Below are 24,666 nucleotides of genomic sequence, written 5' to 3'. Positions count from 1 at the left end.
CTAGCACGTCTCGTGCAGACCGCCCAAGAGGCCGTGAGATGCAGTGGTGGCCGTGTGCGTGCAGATGTCGCCCAAGAAGTGGTCCAAGAACACGTTTGGCTGGGCGCGTGCGGAGGTGCTGGGGGCCCTGGTGAACGCTGTCTTCCTGGTGGCCCTGTGCTTCTCCATCCTGGTGGAGAGCCTCAAGCGCTTCTACAAGCCCGAGGTCATCGACGAGCCCGAGCTCATCCTCTACGTCGGCATAGCCGGCCTGCTCGTCAACATGGTTGGCCTGTGCCTCTTCCGCGGTACGCCCCTCCTCCTCCTCTTCAGAGGCCGTGCTACTTACTGTGTGGCCCGAGCGTTGTTTCGGTGCCATTGTCACTGACCGCCTTGCATACAAGTGCGCTCAATAGACGTGTGTGGCTGAATGCGAGAGCAGACCGTATCGACTTACCACTGGCGCGTGCACGTCCAACAGACAGTGGCAAACTCAGAGAATATTGGCACTACTGGCTTGAAATGAGACAGCTGTCAACTTTATTGGTCAATTGCAAGTGTATTTTTTATACGTGCTTCCAGGAGGCAATCCTTGTGGCAAAGCTTTGCTAAGGGTGTTGTAGCGGAGTGGAATTTGGTGAAATGTGAGAGCACATTTTTCTGGCAATACAGTAATTTAAAATGGGCGATGCTAGGAGAGCACACATCAAAGTAGCAATAAGCAGCTGGCTTCTTGAACTTGACGATATGGCTGTACTCGCTGGCGCCAAGAAGGCTTGGGGTTTTGGGGTTGTGCCTGAGTTGTCCCCAGCCGCAGTTCACATCTCCTTTGTCATCCCAAGCAAGCGTGGAGTCCACAGCTGCAGTGTGGGTTCCATAGTGGGTTTCTACCTTGCTTCACTAGGTTTAAATGTAATGCATTTAGTGCATGGTACTGTGGTGGACAACGGAGGGCACAGTTGATGTGGAAGCACAGCACAAGCATTATTTACTTCTCATTTTATTTGTTTATGTGCATGCTGCAGGCCATTGAGAGGTCAAATCAGGACAGGAACTTTTCAACAAGAACACAACAAAAATCAAAACAGCATAATCTGCATAAGGCGATTGACATTCTGACATTGAACATCATCGTCCCAGTCACTGAACGAAATACGGCAAATTTTTCGAGTTGATCATGGTACGTACATCTCGACAAGGGAGTTAAGTAATTGGTGGGGTCCAGCCCAAGCATTTTCTTAAAAAGCACGGAACAAAAGTCTAAACGAAGTGTCCTTCGACGCATCTGGGGGGAAGGAATATCATCATGAAGCAATAATTTCGTTGCAGAGTTATAAGGTAAAAACGTAGAATATTTGAATCTCACAGTTTTTTATTTTAGTCTGTCCAGTGGTTTGAAGTGCCATATAGAACACAGACAGCAAACACAGAGTAGACAGATCAGTCCCAGAGACAGGACAGGACAGGGCAGGATAGTATAGTACAGGACACGGAGCAAGAATTATTCAGGAGGCGCAACTGGGCTTGCTCCGGTGGCGGGATAAAGTCACGGTGCCAGGCACGGCACCGACGCGCCCTCTGTCGCGAGGCGCCAAAGGGAAAAGACTCGCCGGTTCAAGGTCAATCAGTGCATAGCCGGCTGCCGCCTTGGGTAGCCTCGCGCGACTAGACTTTCATTGGAGTCGGTTTGCGGCGGATGAAATCATCGCATTTCAAACATTTTCCGTAGGACGAAGAGGCTCTGATTTTTTCCGAACATGAGCCTACACTAAAAAACGTGGTTGAGAATCTAGGTACGATTAGTTCCAGTGAATGATGGTTCTTATCTTCAATGCCATTAGTTCATATTTAGACTGCCATAACTTCGCCGCCCTGCCTGTGAAGCATGAAAAACGCGCGCAAATCTGAGAAGCCGCCCGCGAGAGGAGAGAGTGGCGGGCGTGAACCACTCGTGACGGGAAGGCGGTGTCGGCAGACGTCGTCTGCTTCCAGTGCTTCTTTTCAAGCGCGGTACGGCTTCTAACTAGGGCAGTATTTATTAATATCTGCTGCTAAAATGTCCAGCACTTCTATTTATTTATTTTACAGGAACAAATCTGGCAATTTTCACAATATTTTGGATGATATTACGATTTTTGTGAGTCGCGCCGTAGAAAAACTTGTAAACTATGGCAATGCGCTTGATGCGCCATCTGTTGTGCTGCTCCGCAAGGTGCATTTCCCCCTCGCCAGACAGTGACATTAATGCGCCGCCCGCCCGCGCTGTCCCAGCCCAGCGGATTCCCCTCCTGAAATACTTCTTTCTCCTTGGTACAGGACAAGACAGTGGGCAGGATAGGATAGCACGTGTCCTGTCAACTCTGTGTTCTCTGTCCGTGTTTTTTGTTGTGCTTCGAACCATGGGAACTACTCGCCAACTATTACCCAGCAGCGAGTTCTATTCAGCTACATTTTTTCCAACGTGCTTATGTGGGGAGTGGTAAACGGATCCCAAATTATGCACATGAGCTTGAGTTTAGGCCTAAAGGTGTGTCCCTCTTGCAGATTGTAGACGTCTCGCAATGTTTGCGACGTCGCAAAGCGGCCAGCCATCTGTTGCTGTTTGTTGCTTTGCCACGGCATAGCCGATAGCTCTCGGATCGAGTTTCCTCGTCACGCGATGCCATGGCAAGCCAGTTGGCCAATCGTGGCCGCAGAGTGTGCTGACGTAGCCGGAAACCAAGCTCTTCTTTTCTTCCGGCATTGTAAACGGCAATGGGCCGCTGTTGACAGGGGACTCGCCGTGCGCTTCGCTTCTTTGCTTTGCGGGTTCAGCATACAGATGTACGAATCAAAGAACAGCGTGGAACTTACCATTGCGCAGAAATGTGTTTGAATCATAAAAGCAAGTAATTTTCATATACAGCTGGATGGATATGGGGTGGTGGGCTGACTCGCAGTCTTGTCATATGAAACACCGAGAATTTCGAAGGCGGCAGAATTTGTGTCTAATCAAAGAAGCAACCTTTACGGGTGGTAATGCGACTGTTGTGGCGTTATAGCTAACGGGGGTATTTCTGTCTGCAATAATATGTTGACAAGCACCTGCTTGACGTTGTTAGTTGCGGCTTCTCTTGTCACTCACAGTATGGTGGTGTTTTAAATTTAGAGTGATTTCTATCTGTCCTTGCTGTTTGTGCTGGTGTAACACGTTTTTCCTCCAGTGCAAATGTCGTACAGGATGGGGAACAGCTCCACTAAATGCGATTGCATCGTCACTAGTCGCAAGTGCGAACACCGCATTATCGGGCGGCGATGCTTGAGTTGCAAGTGACAGGCCTTAAGGGGGCAGTTGTGTCTTTGGGGCCGAAAAACGGTCAAAAAATGCGTTTTTTCAAAAATCGCATTTTTAGCCTCCACAGCTATTTTTCTATCAGTCCGTAAATTTCCTCATTAAAGGGACACTGAAGTGATATGTAAACATTGCGGGATTACTAGCGCAAATTGTAGTCCGGAGTCCCCAGGCCATGTTTCGACCACTCTAGACGCGTTTACGCGATTTTATTTAGTAGAAAAACTAATTCGAAAATGCTGTCCTCCTCTCTTTACGCTCGCCCATTTTCTGTGGCGTTTTCGTGTGACGTCAAGAAGGGATGAGCTGGCAATTGGCTGCGGCGCTACTGCACGGCTCCCCGGCCAACAGAGTCAGTCGGCCCAGCGTTTCGTCCGCCGGCGGGTCGTCGCAGTCCAGGAGGTTAAAAAAAATTGCTTGGTCGCAATTCGTTCGCTTAGTTGAAACGAAGCCAGGACACGTTTGTGAATGGAAGAATGTGCCTTTCTTTACTTGGTTTGTTTGTACACTGTATCTAGCTCCAAGTCAATCACACAAGCGCTGCACAAGCGCACATGCGACGCTTCGCTGACTGGTACGCCAGTAGGAAAACATAAGGCCTCTTGAAGGCGGGAGAAGAGTCCGCGAAGTCAATACAGGTACTAAGGAAATAAAATCAACTGATATTTTTACCGTACAGCGTAAAACTAGGGCGCGGGAAGCACTTTTTTGCGCTGGGCGAACAAGCACAGCGGTCAGCAGCACTACTACGCATCTGCGAATGCTTTTCCGTCTACAAAATGCAATTGCTAGACGTGAGCTACTGTAGAAACTCGGGCGACGCTTACTGCACGAGCGCAGTACAACAAATAGTCACCTAAGCTGCTTGAAATGCCAAAACTAAATAAAAGTGTAAACCGGTTGTACAATATATACCCTATATTAGCCAAGCCTTCGCATCCCGCTCCGTGGCTCAGTTGTCTGAGGTGCTAGGTATGTCACCGCAAGTGTTTTGCAAGTCACGAGTTCAAATCCCCGCGGCTACGTGCTTTTTTTTTTTTTTTTGTAAGTTAACTTTTTTGTTTTCCACCGATGTTTTCTATATTGAGTTCACCTTTTCTTCGGCCGCAACGTTCATGGCTACACGAACTAGTTCACACAACGCGCGCAGGCTGGCACTGGCGCGCTAGCGAGTTCTCGTTGGCGTGCTGTTGCCATAAGCACCGACTGCTTGCAGGCAGTGGGAACAGGCCAGAATGAACAGACCCTTGGCCTGGTGCGAACACGCTTTTTACGATACAGGCATGAGGGAGGCAAGCTCCAAATATGTGGGAAAAGCGCATGACATTTGGGCGTCTGCGGGTACGCGGAGGGCGTTCATGTAGGTCTCGGTTAGTGAATGCTACGACTACAAGCCGTCCTGGGAGGCTTATCTTGTGCATTTTACAGCCAACAACATGGCAGAAGCGCGGTACGATGATTACTGAGATATTGAGAATGCCCATCCAACAACGCCATTGGTTATGTTTTACAGAACCGAAACCGAAACTTGTTTGATTGCTAACCTTGGGCATCGTCCAATCACGGTGCACCCTCCTCCCAACGTCACAGCCTTAGTTGGTGCAGCCGCCGCAAACCGCGCATGGTAGTTTTTCTTCTTTCGCGCTTTGTAAAATAATTACCGATTTGTCAACCGGATAAACGATGAAAAGTGTGCTAATTTGAGCCAGTCTACGCAGTGCAAGCAAAAACGGAGCTTGACAAATTCACTTCAGTGTCCCTTTAAAAGGCACCATATTTTGTTGTTATTATATTGTAATAGCAAATGTAATACCCCTGTCACACAGCAAATCTAATGTCATTCAAACTGAATGACATTAGCTGTAAATGACATTTGGCTCGGCCGTGTGGGTCTACACGGTGGAACAAATGTCATTTGATTGGGATAGCGGTGACGATTAGCGAGCTCGCAAAACCGCAAAATTACATTTCAAGCGCATCTAGAATGTTTTCACACGTAATATTTAACAAAAAAACGTAACAAAGGAATATTTTTTTAAATAAAAACAAGAAAACCACCAATTTAGATGACATCAGTAGACATCACAAGCTGAGACGAGTCTGAGTGCGCACTGGGGACGAGATTTTCTTATTTGTTAGTACTTGCTGGTCTTTCTTTATTAGAACAATACAAAAAAGAAAATATACGTTTACTGACAGTTTTTAGAAACACTATTCTTTGGTTTGTTCCTGAATGTTCCTGTCTAGGGACGCACTACTGCTGTCGAGGCTACTCATTCGGCCGCCAATTGAGGTGTAACTGAGGTCCGGGACCTCAGTTAGCCAGTAAATGTCATTCGCCTTGAATGTCATTTGGTATTCTCGTGTAGCGCCGAATTAATGACATTTAGAGCGAATGACATTTGCTGTAAGTGTCATTAGATCTGCCGTGTGACAGGGGTATAAAGTGCACTGTACAGTTCAGTTAGCGTGGAATTCAATGGTGAAACGGCACTTTTCTTGCAATGTAAAGCTAGCATTTGATCGTCAGATATCTCGGCACCCAGAGCAGGTACAACTTTAATTCATTTTGCTTCTGATACCGAAATGTGCGGAGAATACAATGTTGGAAACAAATTTTTCAAATGGAGGCTTTGTAAAATTATTATTGTGTTCAATTGGCACCACCTGCGAGCCATTTCTGGCAGAGCGTGGGAGAAGCGAAGTTCCCTGTGTTGTAAAACGACCAAAAATAGCTGAATCAAAAAAGTTCTTCCTATGTTGTATTCTTTAGTCATTTGTCTGCCTAGCCACGTGGTAATTGCCATTCTGTATGGAGTCTTTATTTTGTAACTGTGACCCAAAATTTTATTTTTTTTTATTTATTTTTATTTATTTAATACTGTAAGCCTTTCTCAGGCTCATACAGGGTGGGCGTGCAAATATACACACTCGTGTACAAACCAAGCAATATCGCACATACCGAAAGAAACAGAATCACAAGATGCTGGGGAAACTAAAACTAAACGATGGAAGCTTTGCACAAAAAAGCTTGCACAAAATCATGGCCAGGTCACAAAACATCATCGTGGCATCAGCAGGTGTTACAGTGATCAGTACTGTAACACCTCAAGTACTATAATGGCAATTAATAATTAACTCAAAATATAATCAACTTACAAAAAATCTAATGGCATATTTGAAATCAGCACAAAAGCTCCATAACACAGTGCAGTTTCATTAAAATTGGTTGGTAAATAAAAAAAATAGCTCTAAGACCAGTCTGCCCCCTCAAGAACAACTGGGAGCGTAAAATTTGGGGGGCATATTTAAGTCTGTCCTTGTTAGTGTTTAGAAGCGTAGCTCTTGAAAGGTAGATAAACAGTAAGAAATAATACATTTGCAATAATAGTTTACAATAACAATAGTAATGACTATTCACAATAAGAACGCAGAGGAAAAATTACATTACATTGAGCCACAACAGCAGCAGCAAATCCTGATGTATTGAACGTCAATTGCTGCAAAAGTGTGTCCCCAGGTTGGCTTTTCCTCGTGGCCAGCACAACCTAAGGGTGGTTTAGCCCAGCTGCTCGCGGGTGGCCCTTTCTGCTTGCCATCCTTATCCCGCTGTGCTAGCCCAGACTGCGAATAACGGGCGAGTTGTCTCCACACTTTTGTCGTTCGCTGTAGTATTTGCATTTCTTAGGCTTTCTTGTGTAGTGTTACTTTGATGGGTCGTGCGAAGCGGTGTCCCCGCGGCGCTCAAGATTCTAAGGAATGAGGCATACATTGCTCGTGTGTGTAGGGAGCCAGATTAATCTTCTTTCCCTCGTGTTGTGTCTAGATTATCCTTGGCCTGCTTGAAGTAGGTCCTGGGCAGATGTTACGAAGGAAACCGTCCAAAGCTGCTTCAATGTGCCGGCGGTGACTTTGCAAGGCCTGATGGGTGGAGTAAAGCCATCACAGGCTGGAGCGAGCGCTAAGAATTTCCCAAATGCCATCGCCGGATGAGTGGTGGGCGAGTTTGTGCGTGTGGACAGCGGCCACGTGGTCACTGGAGACTGTGGAAGCAGGCTTGCCAAGCGCTAGTGCAAGCTAAGGGAAGCTGCCGAGATCCTCTGCCCACACGCCTAGAGGTGCACTCGCACTAATCTGGCACTTCTGCACAGATGCTTCAGCTGCTGCGACTCCTTAGGCAGTGGGGAGAAGTGCCTACTGTTGCAGACGGATGAAGATACAGGACTGTTTCGTGCAATTTACTGACCCGGTGAAACCCCACAGATGCGCCTTGCGTTTCAAGGTGACGGTAGTGGCGACACCGCGGACCCGAGCCCATGTGGGTTGGACCCACCCATGCCCTTGGCTGTGCGTGGCTTTGCCGTTTTCGGGGAAAAGGGCATCCTGGTGGTTGAGCCAAAGCCAGGGTAGCTTTGGACCTTTATGGGCCCCTGGCAGAGGCAACACACCACTTCGGCCCCCGCTTCCCGTAGACGGTGCCCCCAGTCTGACCCGGCCAGGGGGTAAACAGCCAGTCGCCTTTTCCTGTCCTCCTCTCCCTTCTTTTGCTTTCCTATTGTCTTTTCTAACCCTGTCCTGTCATCTTCTCTTTTCTTACACATTTCATACACATTTTAAGCTCAAACCTGACTATTGACGGACCGCTTAACATAGTTTTGGCACTCTTTGGTCCTCAATACCCTTGCGCCAATAAACACAAACATACATGCAGATCCGGCGAAAATACAGCCTTTTAAAATAAAGCCTACTCACTTTATGATTTTCACTGATGCACACTCGCCAGATGACCAATTTGCTGTCAACACTGCCCTTTTGTGGTGTGCAAAAAATGGGGCATGGTGCCAAATTTCGATAAATCTGTTTCCCTCCAATTTTCTAACATGAAAAATCCCCTTCAGTTTTCCTATTCCTCCCTTAGCCAGCCCTTAAAAGAAGTTAGCCAGTATAAATAGCCTGGTTTAACAGTAACAAATAAGTTGTGTTGGAATGTACACATTGCTGATGTTTCTTCCTTGGCTTTCCGTACACTGTCTTCTAAGGCACGAACTCAAAGACGCCCCCTCGCAAGTGAAACTTTTAGCATATGGCTCTTTAATACGTCTCAACCTAGAATACACTTGTACTGCATGGGATCTGCATAGTAAATCTAAGATATATTTCCTTGAAAAGTTTCAAAGGCGAGTAGTGCATTTTATTTACTCAAAGTATGGTCATAGTACTTCTGTTAGTTAGCTAATGTGTGATAATGAATTCCAGATCCTTCAATCGTGACGTCAGCTTCTCCGTCTAAAATTCTTGAACTCGCTAATTAGCAACACACCTGTGGTAGACCCATCGCATTACATAGCCCCAGTTTCGACCAGGAAAACTCGTCATTCTCGTGTCCTATCTTTAACTCCGTATTTTGCGCTTACCAATTTATTAATTTTTTCCTTTTTCCCGATAACTGTCACAGAATGGAATAACTTTCCCCTCATTGCCTTTAAACCTTAGATCTTGTCAAACCAAATGTTTAATTTTGTGAATTTTTGACCACCACTCCGAATGCCTCTCGAGTGCTTTGATTTGATGCTTTCCTTCAACTCTCTATCCTCTTACTCAGATGTATTTCAGTCCATCTGTGTCATGTACTGATTTTGTGGTTGTATTTGTGCCCCTCCTGCTTGGGCCTTTTTGGCCTGCAGCATTACACAAGTGGAATAGTGAGGTAAGGTAATTATGTCAATAGAATGTTCTTTTGTGCTTTTACGATGCCCATTGCTTATATCAAAGTATGTCCTGTATCGAGCTGGTCGGTGTATTTTTGCGAGTTGGATATCACTTACTGGTGTTGACACACTCTGGCAAATGGCAGTGGCTGCAGTTGCAGGGATCCCTTGAATCTCGGCGTTGTAAAGCCTCGAGTAGTGTGTGAGTGCGGCCACCCTTCTTCCCAGAGCTGTGCCACTTGCTGAGCGTCGTCGTGGGCCCCGTTGTTGTGCAGAGCACGGGCACAGCCACAGCCGGGGCCACCACCACAGCCTGCCCACGGTGGAGGAGGTGGTGCTGCAGGGGCTGGAGGAGGACATCAACGACAACCGGGTGGGCGGGGGCCCGGCCGGGGGGGCCCAGCCGCACAGCACGGGGGGCCAGCTCAACATCCGCGGCGTCTACCTGCACATCCTGGCCGACGCCCTCGGCTCGGTGGTCGTCATCATCAGCTCCCTCGTCATCTGGCTCACCACCTGGGAGCAGCGCTACTACGTCGACCCCGCCCTCAGGTGACACGGCGGTCGCTCGCCAGCGCTGGCTCAGTATCGTCGCCTAGCCCGGGTATTGCAGCGAACTTGCGCTCCGCTAAGAACTCCAGCGGCGAAAAAGTAGTCAAATACACAAGCAACTGTTGGCGAATCAAATGCCGCGGTGTCTGCCTGGCAATTCTTAGCGTTGGCGTCAACAGAGATGTTATTAATCGCACTCACATTGAACTCGAGGCAATACTTTGCATTCGGTGATGAAGAGTTTGTACCGCGAAACACAGTCGTGTTTCACAGTCGTGCTTAGCATGGACAAGTACCACCATCCTGCGGAGCCCGACGTAACGAGTACTGGCGCACTCACACGGTTGCATGGAGGAGAAGAGGGGTGCCTGATCTGCGGGCCGTGTGCATATTGTCGCGTAGCAACAGACGCTTGGCCACAGATATGGCGGCGCACACTTGGTTGCCTGCATGCATTCCATGCCATTGAATACCGGCTATTCGTGAACTGATTTTCAGCAATACTCCTGCTCCAGTGGCCGGTGACAAGTTTCAGCAGCTACAGTGTGTGCCGATTTGTCAGGGGTGAGACAGCTGCGCATATTGCGCAGTTTTGATACAAATTCGTTTTCCTGCGCCAGGCTGCTCCAAAAGCTTGAAAATTGCAAAAATTGCGCCAATCTGCTCCGAAAGAGTATAAGAGCCAAGGATTTTAACGCTCCCGTCAGTTTCAGTGAGTAAAAATCCTTACTGACAGCATAATTTTCCAGCACCTCCAAGGTGATGCTGTTTGTAAAGGTTTAATTGATTGATCATTCAATAAAATAAAATTGTCCACGGGATAGTTTTTTCAAAAGTCACAATGTCGGGTTGCACATGTTATATTGTGCGAATTTTTAAAGTTTTTCTATATAAACTTTTCACAAACTACTCTTGCCAGTTGATTTTAAAACAGCAATTTTGGGAGCGCGGCATCTCCAGAACGACATTACTGGGCGCCGCAATCTTGGTGCGGTGAAGATTGGAAAACATGGCCGCTGGGCGAAGCAGTTTCTCGTGGTTCAGGCAGAGTGCTCTTCGCCGATTTCTACCGCGGTTTTGGTTATGGGGGTGGCCGGGTTTACATTTAGTCGTTTGACCTATTGCAGGAAGTTACGCGACTCGAAAGACAGGGTTTCATCAAAAACAACGGGGTACCCGCGATATCGCCGTGTTTCGGCCTTGCGTGTGAGGCACGGTGCGTGCTTGAAGTGAAATTTGGGACTCATTGCGGCGTTGTAAAACGCCGAGTTATTGTTGCTATTGACAGTGAGCTTGCGAGCAGCGGGAGTGGGACGATGGACACTGCAGAAGGCTGCATCATGGCGGTGATGCAGGCTGCATCACCCCCAAATGTTCAAGCAGTGTCCGATAGCGGGACGGGCTACTATCGCACGCTATTAATAATGGTTCATCTATCTGAATTGAAATTTAATGCCAAAAGGGAGGTGACTACACATACCAATACTCTAATTACGATCGTAGTGAACGCCCACCTTGGGGCTTGAAATGGGAGGGCTGGTGGGGTGCGACGACTGTCACCTTGCTTTGCGCAACTTTTGCCAAGGCTCTCAGTTGTGCGTAACGCCAAGTCTGGGATTACAAAAATAACAACTTCGGCATTCACGGGATAATAAAAATTCCTTAAAATTGCTTAGTTTTTCAATTCCATATTTTCAACGAAACCCTGCGTTATCTATGCATAGAGCCCAAGAATGTAAAAATGGTTTGAAAAAGGTAGTGTAGTTCGTTCCTTGTGATACTCAGGTAGAAAAAACTTTATTGAAAGGCTGTTTCAGTGTTATGTAAGTTCAAAACTGATTAAAAAGTGCACTCCCCCCCCCTGAGTGGCCAAAAATTTGATTTTTTAGGCTCCTAAGGTGACATAATAAATGTCATTCTTCTGCTCCAAATCAAGGTTCTTCTGCTCCAAAATCGAAATTTCGCTGCTCCAAAAGCTGCTCCCAAATCTGGTTCAGCTGTCTCACCTCTGATTTGTGCATACAGCGCACAATTGGTTCCTTGCCCACTGTCCAGGCCGATGATTGCCACGGTCATGCATGTATCGGTGTTTCTGCCTGCAGAGATGCTCTGTGTTTTGTAGTGTTATTAATATTCTGTAAACAATGCGTTGTATGCAGATACTCAGTTAAGCTCATGTGATGGATGGCAATGATTGACATTTGTCCGTACAAACGTATGCCATGCCAGAGTGTTGCTCGCATAAACGGCTGCCTGAACTGCTGAAATGTGCCCACCCCGAGCCGGAAGCACTGATTGGCTGCAGAATTTAACCCTTTGAGGGTCGACTTTTTTTTATTGCTGATTTAAATTCTCCGGATGAATCTATTTCGAGAAAAAATTGTCCTAATTTTTTTAGGGTGACCATAAAGTGACAAAAAAATGGTTTGTGTTGTTACATATATGTGGTTTATTCATGAGTGACACAAGAAAAATTCTAAATAAAAACGAGAGAGTAACAAGCCGGCACCTTTTGAGTGAATCAAAATCAGATAGACATCAGTTTCGCAGGCACAGGAAATGGGAAGCGCCTAGAGGACGATACCAAAACCAGTCTCTGCGCACGCTCGGGCGCGCGCGGCAGGATGCAGGAGCGATAGACGGCGCACCGCCCATAAAATGCAAAAAAAGGAGAAAAGAGCCTCATCGGTTTTGCAGGCGACCTTGGTCTGGGGCAGGCGCAAGAAGCGAGAGGCGCCCGGTGGGTGATACCCAGCACGCCCCCTCGTTAGTAGATGCGCAAGCTACAGCCGGCGCGCCGCTGAAGTAAATCATACAAAAATAAAAAAGAGCCATCGGCACAAGAAAAAAATTCGCCGTGTTTCCGAAGTGTGGCAGCACATGCCAAGCAAGGGAAGTTGGCGAAAAAGGCGCGTTTTTTAAATATACAAGCAATGCCGTACATGTACGTCATTGACCATTTTGAAAGTGTTTGCCGATGCCGTACATGTACGGCTGTCACCCTCAAAGGGTCATGGCATGTAATCTAGCGAGCATGTAATCTAGCATGTAATCTAGCGATTGCATGCTCGGAAACCTATTTAGGGCGTGTGTAAGGAGTAGCGATGCTTCTAATTCAGTTACTTTTCTTCTGATTTTGGCGCACGTTAAAGATCCCCAGGTGGTCAAAATTAATCTGGTGAGTTAAACCCTGCAATCAATAGATTACTTTTCTTCTGTAATCGGTTACAATATCACCCATTGCTCTTTCTTTCCCTCCCTTCAACAGCCTGGTGATGGTGTGCCTGATCATGCGCTCGACGTCGCCCCTGCTGGTGGACTCGGCACTGATCCTGCTGCAGACGGTGCCCACGCACATCCAGATGGAGTCGCTGCAGCGCAAGCTGCTGCAGGAGGTGGAGGGCGTGCTGGCCGTGCACGAGTTCCACGTCTGGCAGCTGGCCGGCGAGCGCATCATCGCCTCGGCCCACATCCGCTGCAAGGACCTGCACGACTACATGCAGGTCGCCGAGCGCGTCAAGGAGTTCTTCCACAACCAGGGCATCCACTCCACCACCATCCAGCCCGAGTTCGTCCAGCTCGAGGTGCACTGCTTCTCCTTCTCTCGTCTTCCATTCCCGTTTCGCATGCCAGTTTGATACTCAAGGGGGTGCAGTCTTCTTGAAAGCACGCGCTAGGTGAGAGTCAGCGCCAGTCCCTTCCTCACTAAGCGGGAGCCTTTCAGCAGAGAGAGAGGTCGTGACTCGGTTGGCTCCTTCGCTCACACGGAGGAGGTGACCGCTGGACGGATACCAGTGTTCACTTTCGCCAATCTTTACCGAAGAGCAGAGCTGCTGTAGCACCGGCAGTTGTGCGTGAGCGGCAGCTTTTGCTCAGGCTGCTACATACTGCACCCGTCCGCCATCCGAAAAGCGGCCATGGACATCATGCAGGTGATGCTAAGGCTACTAATTTTTGCCTCTTTTAGAGAATGAGGCACTGGGCAGGAAAGCGCGCTTGGAATGCGCTCAGCCTAGAGGTGTTAGGCTTAACACTTCGGCAGACATTTGCCATATTTATTTGAATCTAGGCCGGCCCCGATTCTAAGCCGACCCCCGAAAGTCTGAAGCCACAAAAAAAAAAAAAAAAAAAAAACTTACCTCGAATGTAGGCTGAACAAAAAGGCGAGGTTCACAAAAAGAAAACACGTTTATTGAACATGAAGATGCAGTGCTCATTCTGAATCATCATCGCTGCTATCCTCTGAATGCCATCCTGTTGCAGCGCACGCAAATATCCTCTCCCGTTGCGTCCTCCAACAACAGTCATTTTTTTCATCCACGCCGAAGTCCCGCCCGGCTTGAACGTTCGACGACAACTCCGCGGCTAAAACAACTTTTCTTTTGAAAGCGGCACTATAAATTGGCACCGCTTGTTTGGTGCCATTGCGCTGTCAAAACCAAACGTCACACCACACACAGGCCACTATCCACACAGTTCAAAATGGCGGCATCGTTCCCAGCTATGGCCCCTTAAGTGGCTACTGGCTCGTCTGGTAATGGCTACAATACTTTCTTTTCTGGGTGGCGCTAGCTGCGCGTCACTTCCCTCAATTTCACTTGGAAATTGGCGCGTGTTTCAAAATCCTCGAATCCAAGCCGTCCCTGGAGTTTGGTATATCAGTATTTCAAAAAAACTATCGGCTTAGATTCGAATAAATATGGTGATTGCTGCTTTGAACACAGCGCAGAGGATGATACTTAAGGGGGCACACGGGTTTCTGTGACCGAAAAATCGCGAGAAAGTTGATTTGTTAAAAACAAGATTTTTAAATTCTGCAACAACAGTGGAACCCCGCTGATACGTCCCCTGGACTTACCACGACCCACTGTGGTCCTGGCAAACTCCCTGTATAAACAATGCATTTTTTTTAAAAACCCTGATGACATGACGCTGGGGTGCACATGGTCCGCCTCATGCGGCAGACCCTGGCGCGGATGAACGCGTTGTTCCCATTATTTACACCGCTTCACCGCCTCATCTCGACCTTTCTTTATTCTTAACCCCCGGTTTGGCGCTTCTTGGCAGGCCAGACCACTTGCGGAACAGACGCAATGCTAGGAGCGGGTACTAGTGAGTGGGAGTGAACTTTTGAGCTCCCCACGCAGCAGCATTTTGCCAACGCGCCAACCGTGAGAAGTCACAGTTCAGATGGCAGGCATACCGTGAATTTTAAGCTCCCATTGAGCCGCCCACGAATGCATACCATGCAACCCCACGGCGATGGCCGAACAGCCGCCTTCCCCGCCCGCTCGATCCAAGTTTCTTCCTTTCACAACGCTCTATCTCTGCTCTCTGCGTTGTCATTCCGCTCCTTTCTTTGCCAGGGGGCCTCGATTCACACCGGCCCACGCAAGGGGGGGAGACACGCATACGTTGGCGCCGCCATTTTGGGTCACTCGCTGGCTGCCGCAGCAAGTCACTGTAGTAAGACTGCGCTGTAATTTTCCCCACAGCACGGCCTACTCGCGAAGTTCAAATCACCTTATCTATTTCGTGTTGCTGGGTCTTGTGGGAAGTGAAAACAGCGATGTGTTGAGCACCTTGACCCAATAGCGACCGTTCAAAGGCTGTCTCCAGCCCATACAGGAATGCCGTTTTTTTTTTTAAAAGCGAAGCATTTCTTAGGCTCGCGATGTCACTCGTCGATGTTGTCAGCGCCGTCCACACGCTCACTGTGCATGCGCGTCGCGTCGAGGTGCAGGTGCGCGTCTCTCCCCCGTACCCTCCTCGCTCTCAACAACAGGTGCGGCGGTGCGGGAGGAGCGCGTGTGCCCCGTGCGCTCCGTCGCTCTCGACAACAGCTGCGGCGGTGCGGGGGGAACGCGTCTGTGCGCGCATGCGTCGTAGCTACCCGTGCGCTGCGTCGCGCTCAACAGTAACGGCAGCAGAGCGTGTACACGTGGTAACGGCGTGGTGGGTGCGTGGAAAGTTCGCGCGCTTGTGTACGGAAGTGTGCGCATGCGCGTCTCTCCCCCGTACTCCTCTCCCTCGAACGCGGGCGGTGTGTATATAAGCGGTGGAGCGTGCGTTCGGAATTCAGTCAAGGGCATCTTTGCTTGGCTTTCGCTTGACTTGACGCTTTGCTTGACGGCACCAAGCAATAAAGACAGACTTTAACTTTACACTCCTTGCCTTCGCTTCTCCTTCATTCAATAAATAAGAATAATAAAGACGAAATAACAATTAAGCATTTCCAAACCATACCCAATTACGCAACATTCCCGCGATACCCCCACCACTCTGCGACTCATTTACTCGAGTTCCCCCCGTGGGAAGATGCGGGCGAGTTTTTTTGTTATTTTTAGCCTTGGCAGTTTCACACTCGCTTTTTGCCCTCTCAATTTGCTTGACCACGTCGGCCTTATCTCGCTCGTGCACTGCGCGTGGCTGGTGGGCTATAAATAGTGCCATGAGTCGCATGGCGCGCGGTGCTTGGCTGGCTGGCTCGCTGGGTAGCTTGGACGCTGTGGAGGGAAGGGGGCTCCGAGGCACAACGTAGGCGTTCTTTTTTTTAACATGGGATTTTAGCTAAAGCTTCTCAAATCACACGAGAACGAACTAAACATGGTAGTTTTAACAAGTTCTTAGCCCACCTGTTGTGTACGACGGTCTACTAGGTCGGCATTTACCTGAACCCCGGTTGTATGACACCCCGGTCATACGACACTCTCTCACTGTCCCGTGCAAGTCCTATCATTTGGGGTCCACTATATTATTCTTTTTATGTTCTAAATTTTGTGCCTTGTGAACCAGTATTTACAACGTGACATTGATTTATAATGTGCGTGGGAGTCGAATTTACACTGAAGCCAATGCAAAAAAGCTGCTTTTCTTGCTTTGCATTGTGGTCGACCTGCATGCTAAAACCCTAATATTGTATGAAAGAGAATGGCTGTATGGATGTCCCAAACGCATCCATACAGCCACTGCTTGCATAGAAAAGCAGTGCCAAGAAATCCCCGCAGCCGGTAATCCTATTTGCTGAATGAAGGCACGTGACCAAATGCTGCCTCCTGATTGGCAGAGCCTGGTAGGTGCGTTGTCTGCTGTGGTAACAAGCTCATCTGAGGCGACTCCATCTTGCTTATCGTGTTCGCACAACTAGCCAAGAGCCAGTGGCGTAGCCAGGGGGGGCTGACCGGGCTTCAGCCCCCCCTCCCCAAAAATTTTTCCGGCCGTCGCCGTTTCGCCTGTATGCCTGGTACGTTGCCTGTGAACAAAGCTGCATATTCGAAATGCTACGAAAATGCCACAAAAGTGCATGTCTGCCCTTCGCATGGGGGTTTACACAAAAGCACGGCCGTACTCGACTTGTTTTCTGCGCTGCGGAAAGGGAGTCGAGTCCGGCCGTGACAAAACAAAGCGCCTGAGGTGTGCGAACCGTTGAGGGATGATTTCGGAGGGGTGCAGCCCCAAAAGTGACGGTGCCTTCGGGTAAACTCAGCGCACGGGACGCCAAAGGCATGCGTTGTATCCCTTTGTGCGAGACATGCGACAAGACAGAGAATAATTGCCGGCTGAGTCGTTCTCAGCAGAGGACATTGACTCGGGGAAGCAAGGAGTGGACTACACTAACTCGCGGTGGAAAAAAAGAGGGACTGCCGGCCATTGATGGTTGAAGACTGGTACAATGCAGGCCCGAAAGGGAACAGACGATCTTTGTATGTTAAGCAGAACAACAAGCAAGCGGCCCTGGGCACGCATTCAATACTCCTGCAAGGTAACTTAAGGGGGGACACTGCTCTTAAAAAAACATTTTTAATTTTTGATTTAACTCTGTGAAACTTGTCAGTCTTGCTGCTTTTCCTCCACTGATTTTAAATATGGCATTATTTTTTTTTGTTGGTCGATTAGGTCCCGAGATAATTAGAGGTAATTAACCATTTTTGGAGGAACAATAGACAAAACTGTGTTGGTAAGAAAAGTGTAATCTTCACATTTTCCAACACTATGAACACTGGTGAGTGTTCAATCAGTTTTTTGATGCACAGTTTTTTGATGAACAATCAGTTTTTTGATGCATCGCTTGGAACTAATTTTACAGCTCATTAAACCTTGGTGGCAACACTGGCAAGGATCCATTTTGAGTGCCAACTTCAAAGACTGAAGTTGTGGGCGCTGCTGCATCCACCATTTCTTCTCCACCTGCCCAAAGCTCATGTGAGGGTACGGAGGAGATGGAGATGGGGGAGTCCGCGGCTGCTCCCGCCCCCACCGCACCGCCTATGCCACTTCTGGCAGTGCCGATGCCATCGGTGGCGGTGGTTGCAGAAAACAGCACCCCCAAGGGTGCTAGGTCCAAGGAGCCCAGTCCCTTGGGCGCTCCGAGGACGTCCAACGAAGACATGGACGTTGGACCCTACCTGTCTGCATTGCAGCGGAAGGAACGGGTACCATTGTCCAAGTCATCCGATAAGCCAAAAAAACCAAGAGTCACAGCCCCGAAAGACAATACATAAACACTCATTCTCACACATTTCCAATTGCTACTGCAAATAATGGGAAGGGAAGATATTGTACAATGGAACTGTAGAGGCCTCATCAAAGATCTTGACAATGTATATGAGATACTGCACACCAAGCATTCAAGTATAATGTGCCTGCAGGAAACTCATCTGAGCAGCAAAAATACAAACCTTCCTGAATGATTATATGGTTTTAAGAAAAGACAGAGATGGATGCACACACTCTTCTGGCCGTGTGGCTACTGTATGTATATGATCTTTCAGTCAAGTTTAAAAAACATGAAGTTGTTCCGGCATGCATACAACTGTGCTTAACATGTAAACATTAACATTAAATATTATTCCTAATTTTTGATTAGTAATCATCCACAGCAAATTTGCCTTACTATTTGAAAGCACTTCTTAATTCTGAAAAATGTAATTGTAAAGACGCCACAGTGATATATTTGCATGCAGCAGTTAAAGTTAGGAATGTGAAAACTTGGACGAGTTGGTGATCCATGTTGAACCACAGCGCAAGCGACAAGACAGGACGATAGTGAGAGGACACACAAAGCGCTTTGACACAGATGACACTGGATGCATGTGCGCACATCACCATCCGGGCTTCGTGTGTCCTCTTGCTATTGTCTTGTCGTTTGCGTTGTGATTCAACAAACAATTAAAGTGTTTTTATTTGGTGTTCTATGCAGCAGGTCTAAACATCCTTTTAAGGAGGGAGGGTGCGTGCAGTCAGTGTGCTTCCCTACACACATTCACCAAATCCGAGTGGGCTGCGACACCTCAGCAAATAAACTGCAATACGTGGAATAATCTGTTTTTAGAACCGCGAGGCAACTGGCAGTTCATGCTGAGCCCCTGGCAGTTTGCAAAAACTTTGTAACACTTGTGGGTCAGGCAGTGAGTTGAGAAGAACACAGGCAACGGTCTGTGAACGTTCAGAAGTGTCCGTGCACAATATAAATCTCAAGGTAAATAGAACGGGGCATAGCATAACTGAGGCCCGCAGTTCTCGTGCTCGGCCTGGAGCTGCAGTGAGTAAAGCCGAAGTCGCATGTGGCTGCTTGCATTCTTGCTTAGCATCCTCTTTATGCCTTTCAGAACAGAAAGACACTGCGAGGAGATTGCCGTGCATGGCCAGACATGTAGTTTCACTGCGCCAGGGCAGCTGGTAAACGTTGCAGTAGCAGCTCCTGGCGGTGTCAAAACTGACTGGCATGGCTCGGCGCCGCTGCTTGCGACACTCCCCGTATTCCAGTCTACTCTAATTGTGGCCTCGTTGCTTGTTTGCTGTGCGTCGTAAGCAGTTTCTGCATTTGCTTTTATGCAGCAAATGGTGGACATAGTTGAAGTTCGTGATGCCTGGGAAGTGCACTTTTCAGCAGTTGTGGCTTAGCAGGGACCCAAATGGCAGGAAATGCAGACCTTGTGGAAAAACAACATTTCATCAATGGGCAGTCTGCTCCAAAAAGCCATGGCAACATGAAGACAGCAAGTAGTAGCACCTTAATTCTTTTGTTACCACGGAAAAATGGCCAATTTTTAGTGCTTCGACGAAACATTTTTTTTTTCTCTTGAGCTACTTGACAAATGTACCATTGCTATGCATGAAATTGAAGCCTGTAGATTGCTCTTTCAAACACATAACAGCAGTTTTGTGAAAGGTACAATCATTTACAGTTCATTGGTCAAATAAACAAAAAAATGCACAAGAAAGGTATACACACAATATATATATAGGCAGTTGTATTGAGCCTAAGAATTGTTTTAGGAATTCTAAGATATAAAAGTTGTTTCTATGTTCCTAAGCTATCTGGCGCCACCATTGCTCAGGAAGCTGCTTGGTTGGCTGGATGTCTGGGGAGCTGCATTTTATTCAGTTCATCAGTTTTTGACCAGTTTTTGTCATTGCAAGCAATGCTCTCTGGCTGGAGAGGCAACCCTCTATGAGTTCGTCCACCGTGTTGCTTAGTTTAAGGGTGTTTAGTTTGTATCTATTAGTTAGTGTCATGTAGGGCACTGCGTATGTCAACCTCGATAGAACAGAGGCGTCGATAAGACAAATGGTGTCATCGTCTTTCATGCCCCGGTGTCTGTTTGCGCTTGCGAATCATGTACTTGTTCGGTCGTTCTGGCCAGGTGCTGGAGCATTATGTCGCATTTTGCATAAGCTTGTACGAGAAGCCCAAGTACCCAAGTGTACCGTATTTACTTGAATCTAGGCTGGTACTTTTCTTATAAAAGTCGTTTACGAAAGTTGGGGGTCGGCTTAGATTCGAGGGTGCAGCTTTCCTGTCACCACTAGCCACTCAACGCCATCTCGCAGCCATAAGCTTGCAGCTTGCAGTTTTGCAGGCGCCATTTAGCTTGTGAACTCGGCTCTGAGCGTTCTATTCGGCTCTGAGCGTTCCATGCTTGCTTGTGTTCGTCGCTGCGTGACCTCGAGACGCGCCCGTGTTCACGGCACTATGGTGCCCACCAAATGGTGCCACTACACCGCAGCTTTTAAGCGGAAGGTAGTTTTGGAGTCCGAGAAAAATCAAGCACAGCCCAAATTCGGCGTCGATGAGAAGAACGTGCGCCGATGGCGGAAGCAGCGGAACGAACTTTTCAGCTGCACTGCCAAGCAAATGGCCTCCACAGGACCCAAGAAAGGTCGACACCATGAGGTGGAAAAGGAAGTCGCTGACTTTATCCGGCAGCAAAGAGAGGGTGGAATGTCTGTGACGACGGAGATGAAACAGGCAAAAGGGAGATCGCAAATGTACGAGGTGTCTCACGGACTCAGTTCAAGGCCAGCAGGGGCTGGGTCACTCGCTTTATGAAGCAGTTCGGGTTCAGCCTGCGACGGCGGACGTCTGTGTGCCAAAAGCCGCCCCCTGACTTTGAGGAGAGGCTAGTCGCATTCCAGCACTTTGTCATCAAGAAACGGGTAGAAAAGAAATACCGACTGGGCCAGATCGGTAACGCCGAACAGACCGCGGTGTATTTCGACATGCCTGTGGCCTACACCGTGAATGACAAGGGCACGAAAGAAGTCAAGGTCAAAACTGCAGGCTACGAGAAGCAGCATGTCACCGTGATGTAGTGTTGCACAGCTGATGTGCAAAAGCTGCTGCTGCCGTACATTATTTTTAAGATGAAGACTCTTCCAGGCGGGGAAGGTTTTCCTAAGAACGTCATTGTGCGAGCGCACGAGAATGGTTGGATGAGTGGTGCCCTCGTTGAAGATTGGGTCAAGACTGTTTAACAGCGACATGCCAGTGCTCTGCTGTTTAAGGAGTCACTCCTGGTTCTTGACTCCTACCGCAGCCACTTGACAGATGCCGTTAAGTTCGTGCTTTTGGAGGGCGGTACGGACATTGCGGTAACACCTGGCGGTATGACAAGCCAGCTACAACCGCTTGGCGTGGCCATCAACAAGCTGTTCGAGGACAGGCTGCGGGAGCATTACAAGGACTGGCTGACGCTGCAAGATTACCAGCTGACAGCGACCGGACGCATCAAGCGCGCTTCACTCAGCCAACTGGCGAACGGGGTCGCCCCGGCATGGGCCGAAATTCTTGCCGAGGTAATTGTTCAGGCCTTCCATAAGTGCAGCATTTCAAACGCGCTGGACGGAAGTGAGGACAGTGGCAAAAAAGACAGCGACAAGGAGGGCAGCGATGTCGACGACGACGACGATGAGTGAGCATTGAACATTCTATGACAAGCGCTGCAAGTGTAATAAAGTAGTACATGTTCTAGTCTCAGTCCAGTACCCTTTTTTTTTTTTTAATTCGGCTTACATGCGAGGTAAGTTTTCTTTATTTTCTGACCTTCTGAATTTCGGGGGTTTTCCTAGAAATGAGGCCGGCCTAGATTCGAGTAAATACGGTACGTATAAATTGATTTTGATGCTGTCCTTGTCATTTTTAGTGTGCCGACGCCGGACCACACAGATTTCTGACTTCTGTGGTGAACACTCCAGTCTGCTTTTCTTTGCGTATTCATTACACTTTACAATGTTGCAGGCAGTCTTGAAGTCTGCCGAGTGAGTCAGTGCCACTCCAGATGAGCACACGGGTGTGAGTTGCCCGAGTTTGAGAGTGCAGGGGAGTGCCATTGCAGTGGATGTTTCCGACACAATTATGCGTATATCGATTTGCAGCTGTGAATTGAATATGGGTGGCAAAAACTCAGTACAATTTGAATTGAACACTTTAGAGTACAGATCTTTGGTTTAGTGTGTATATGGCTCCCGAAACATAGCCACAAAACAAGAAAATAACTTACCAAGTCAACTTAGCACACCTGAGTGTAAATGTGCTAGTGTGTGGTAGCACAAAATTAAATATAAAATATTAAGACAGGATTGGAAGGCAGTGGATCAAGAAAGTGGCATACATTGCCACGAAGATGTGTGGGTTCCTCAACATGCTAAAGAGGCAGGAAGTATAGTTGACTGGCTGCAGTTATGGGAAACAGGCTCAACGTCCGTGTTTCTGGTGTGACCTTACTGCAAAGTCAAGAATCAATTGCTCTTGATTTCTTATGAAACTATATTGACAGCAGACAGTTTTTTGGCCCTTATGTTTTACCCAGCAGCATCATGTCAGTTTAGCTAACATACATCAGGGTCAACGCCTGCTGATTTCACGCAAGGCTTGCAGTTCTGGCAGCGAGGGAAAAGGCCAGCCCAAAGGTGCATGCCGTGTGGTGAAGCTTGAGTGTTTTGATGTTGTGCGGCAGAGCCAACTTTAATTTCTGAAAACTTGCTGCACCGAAAGCGGCGCTGTGAACCGAATGAGTTGTCGGGCATTGGAATGGTTGCTTTGGTTTGCCCCTTGCAGAGTGGTGATGACAAGGACTGTGTGCTGGACTGTCCGAGCCGCACCAACTGTGTGGCGCAGACGTGCTGTGGGCCACGCGGGAAGGACGGCGGCCCGGAGGGGCCCCCCGCGGTGATGGCCGATGGGGCGGGCACACTGCGGCAGCGGCCACCCACCGAGCAGCTCAGCACGCCCGCCTGAACTGTGCAGTCATAGGCCGCGTTAATATTTAAGCCCCGCCTGGGGGGCATCCAGGCCGTTTGTGAACGGAGGTTGACTCCTGGGGGCACCTGGAAGACATCGAATAAATGCGAGGCCTTGCGTGCACTGCAGGGTGCGCACTGAAGGTGGCGGCCTCGAGTGCTGCCACACTGCCCTCAGCACTGCACCAAGGCCTCTGCCGTGTGCTCAAGCTAAGAACAGAGCCTGTGATGGACAACCCAGTGGCAGCAGTGACTGGCAGTGATTTCAGCAAGGGGACAGCTGCCGGGCCTACGACAGCCGTTGGGGCTGTCCCGGTCATTCCGCGAGGCTCGTCTTGAAGGTGCACGAGGTAGAGAAACAAAAGGCCCACGTGTGTACAGCCAGTCGCAGTAAGAAAATAAAGCGCCCCTGCTTGATGCACTGCTGTGTGCAGCCCATGCAGAGGAATGTTGGGAGGAACTTGGCGTTGGGAGAGAAACCCCGTGGCTGCTCCACTCACCAGCCGTGGCTCTGCAGAAGAAATTGTGCGATCTCTGCAAAGTAGCTCAGTAGCATTTCTCCTTCCCTGTAGTGTGTACTGGGGTGCATGCAGAGGCAGCCACGCACACGTGAGTCGAGCGAGGCGTCTTCCCTGATGAGGGCATGTCCCACGTGGCAGGTGCAGAGGGGGCCAAGAGAGAGCGGCCAGGGTGGGCTTGGCGGGAGCATGCTGTGGGGTGGGTTGGGGCACACTGCATGAATGGGAGGCTCTGCATAAAGGAGTCTGACCAAGTGCACAGAGCACTGAAGCAGGCTCCCTTCTGTGCACGTAGGCTCCGTGCCCCGGTCAGGACAGCACTCGCATCGCTTGTCGGCCGATGGACCGCCACGAGAGCTGCAGACTGGCCAAACGGCTGCCTGCCTAGTGCAGCGCCAAAACAGCCTCGTCGGGTGTTTGATGTCGGGCTTTTTTTTTTGCCTACTTATTTCGGCTCCAATGCCTGGCTAACGGAGCTTCTAACCTCCCATCACAAGCGCACATTTTCCCCATAGCAGCGCGGCATTACCCCGGAATGGGGCTGAAAATTTTCCTTTATTATCTACTTAAGTAAAGCTTGATGTCGGGCTTTTTTTGCGCACTTATTTCGGCTCCAATGCCTGGCTGACTGAGCTGCTTACCTCCCATCACAAGCGCACATTTTCCCCATAGCAGGCGGCATTACCCCAGAACGGGGCTGAAAATTTTGCTTCATGATGGACTTCAGTAAAGCTTGAGGTCGGGCTTGTTTTTGCCTACTTATTTCGGCTCCAATGACTGGATGACAGGTTCTAACATCCAATCACAAGCCCACATTTCCCCAGCAGCGCGGCGTTACCCCAGAATGGGGCTTAAAATTTTGCTTCATGATGGCAGTAAAGCTTGATCGAATGAATGAATGAATTTGGATTTTATTGGCGCAGCAGCCAAATTTGGCTATAATGCGCCAGACACAAGGTAAATATTTTGAACACACTACGGTAAAAGGCTCATGTAAAAATCTTGTAAAGTGGCAAAATCAAAGTTTCTGTAAAAGCTTGAGTGCAGTCAAAAATTT

The 24,666-nt window shown here is 48.6% G+C and overlaps 1 protein-coding gene across 2 annotated transcripts in view; it reads left to right on the top strand.

Annotated features, from left to right (window-relative positions):
* LOC144176011 (proton-coupled zinc antiporter SLC30A1-like) overlaps positions 1-23,551 on the top strand; it is a 30,703-nt gene extending 7,152 nt beyond the window's left edge. For both annotated transcript variants that reach the window (XM_077705109.1, XM_077705108.1), the window contains exons 3-6: positions 65-287; positions 9,294-9,570; positions 12,839-13,154; positions 22,910-23,551. In XM_077705109.1, the coding sequence (XP_077561235.1) occupies positions 65-287; positions 9,294-9,570; positions 12,839-13,154; positions 22,910-23,089 (996 nt within the window). In that variant the 3' untranslated portion in view covers positions 23,090-23,551. The remainder of the gene's footprint in view (positions 1-64; positions 288-9,293; positions 9,571-12,838; positions 13,155-22,909) is intronic.
* The last annotated feature ends 1,115 nt before the right edge of the window (positions 23,552-24,666 follow it).

The sequence above is a fragment of the Haemaphysalis longicornis genome, unplaced genomic scaffold (genome assembly GCF_048455015.1).
Source record: "Haemaphysalis longicornis isolate Haplotype H1 unplaced genomic scaffold, Haemaphysalis longicornis Haplotype H1 scaffold_3, whole genome shotgun sequence".
Taxonomy (NCBI): Eukaryota; Metazoa; Arthropoda; class Arachnida; order Ixodida; family Ixodidae; genus Haemaphysalis; species Haemaphysalis longicornis.
Note: the sequence above shows the minus strand (reverse complement) of the source record. Positions and strands in the feature narration are given on the sequence as shown.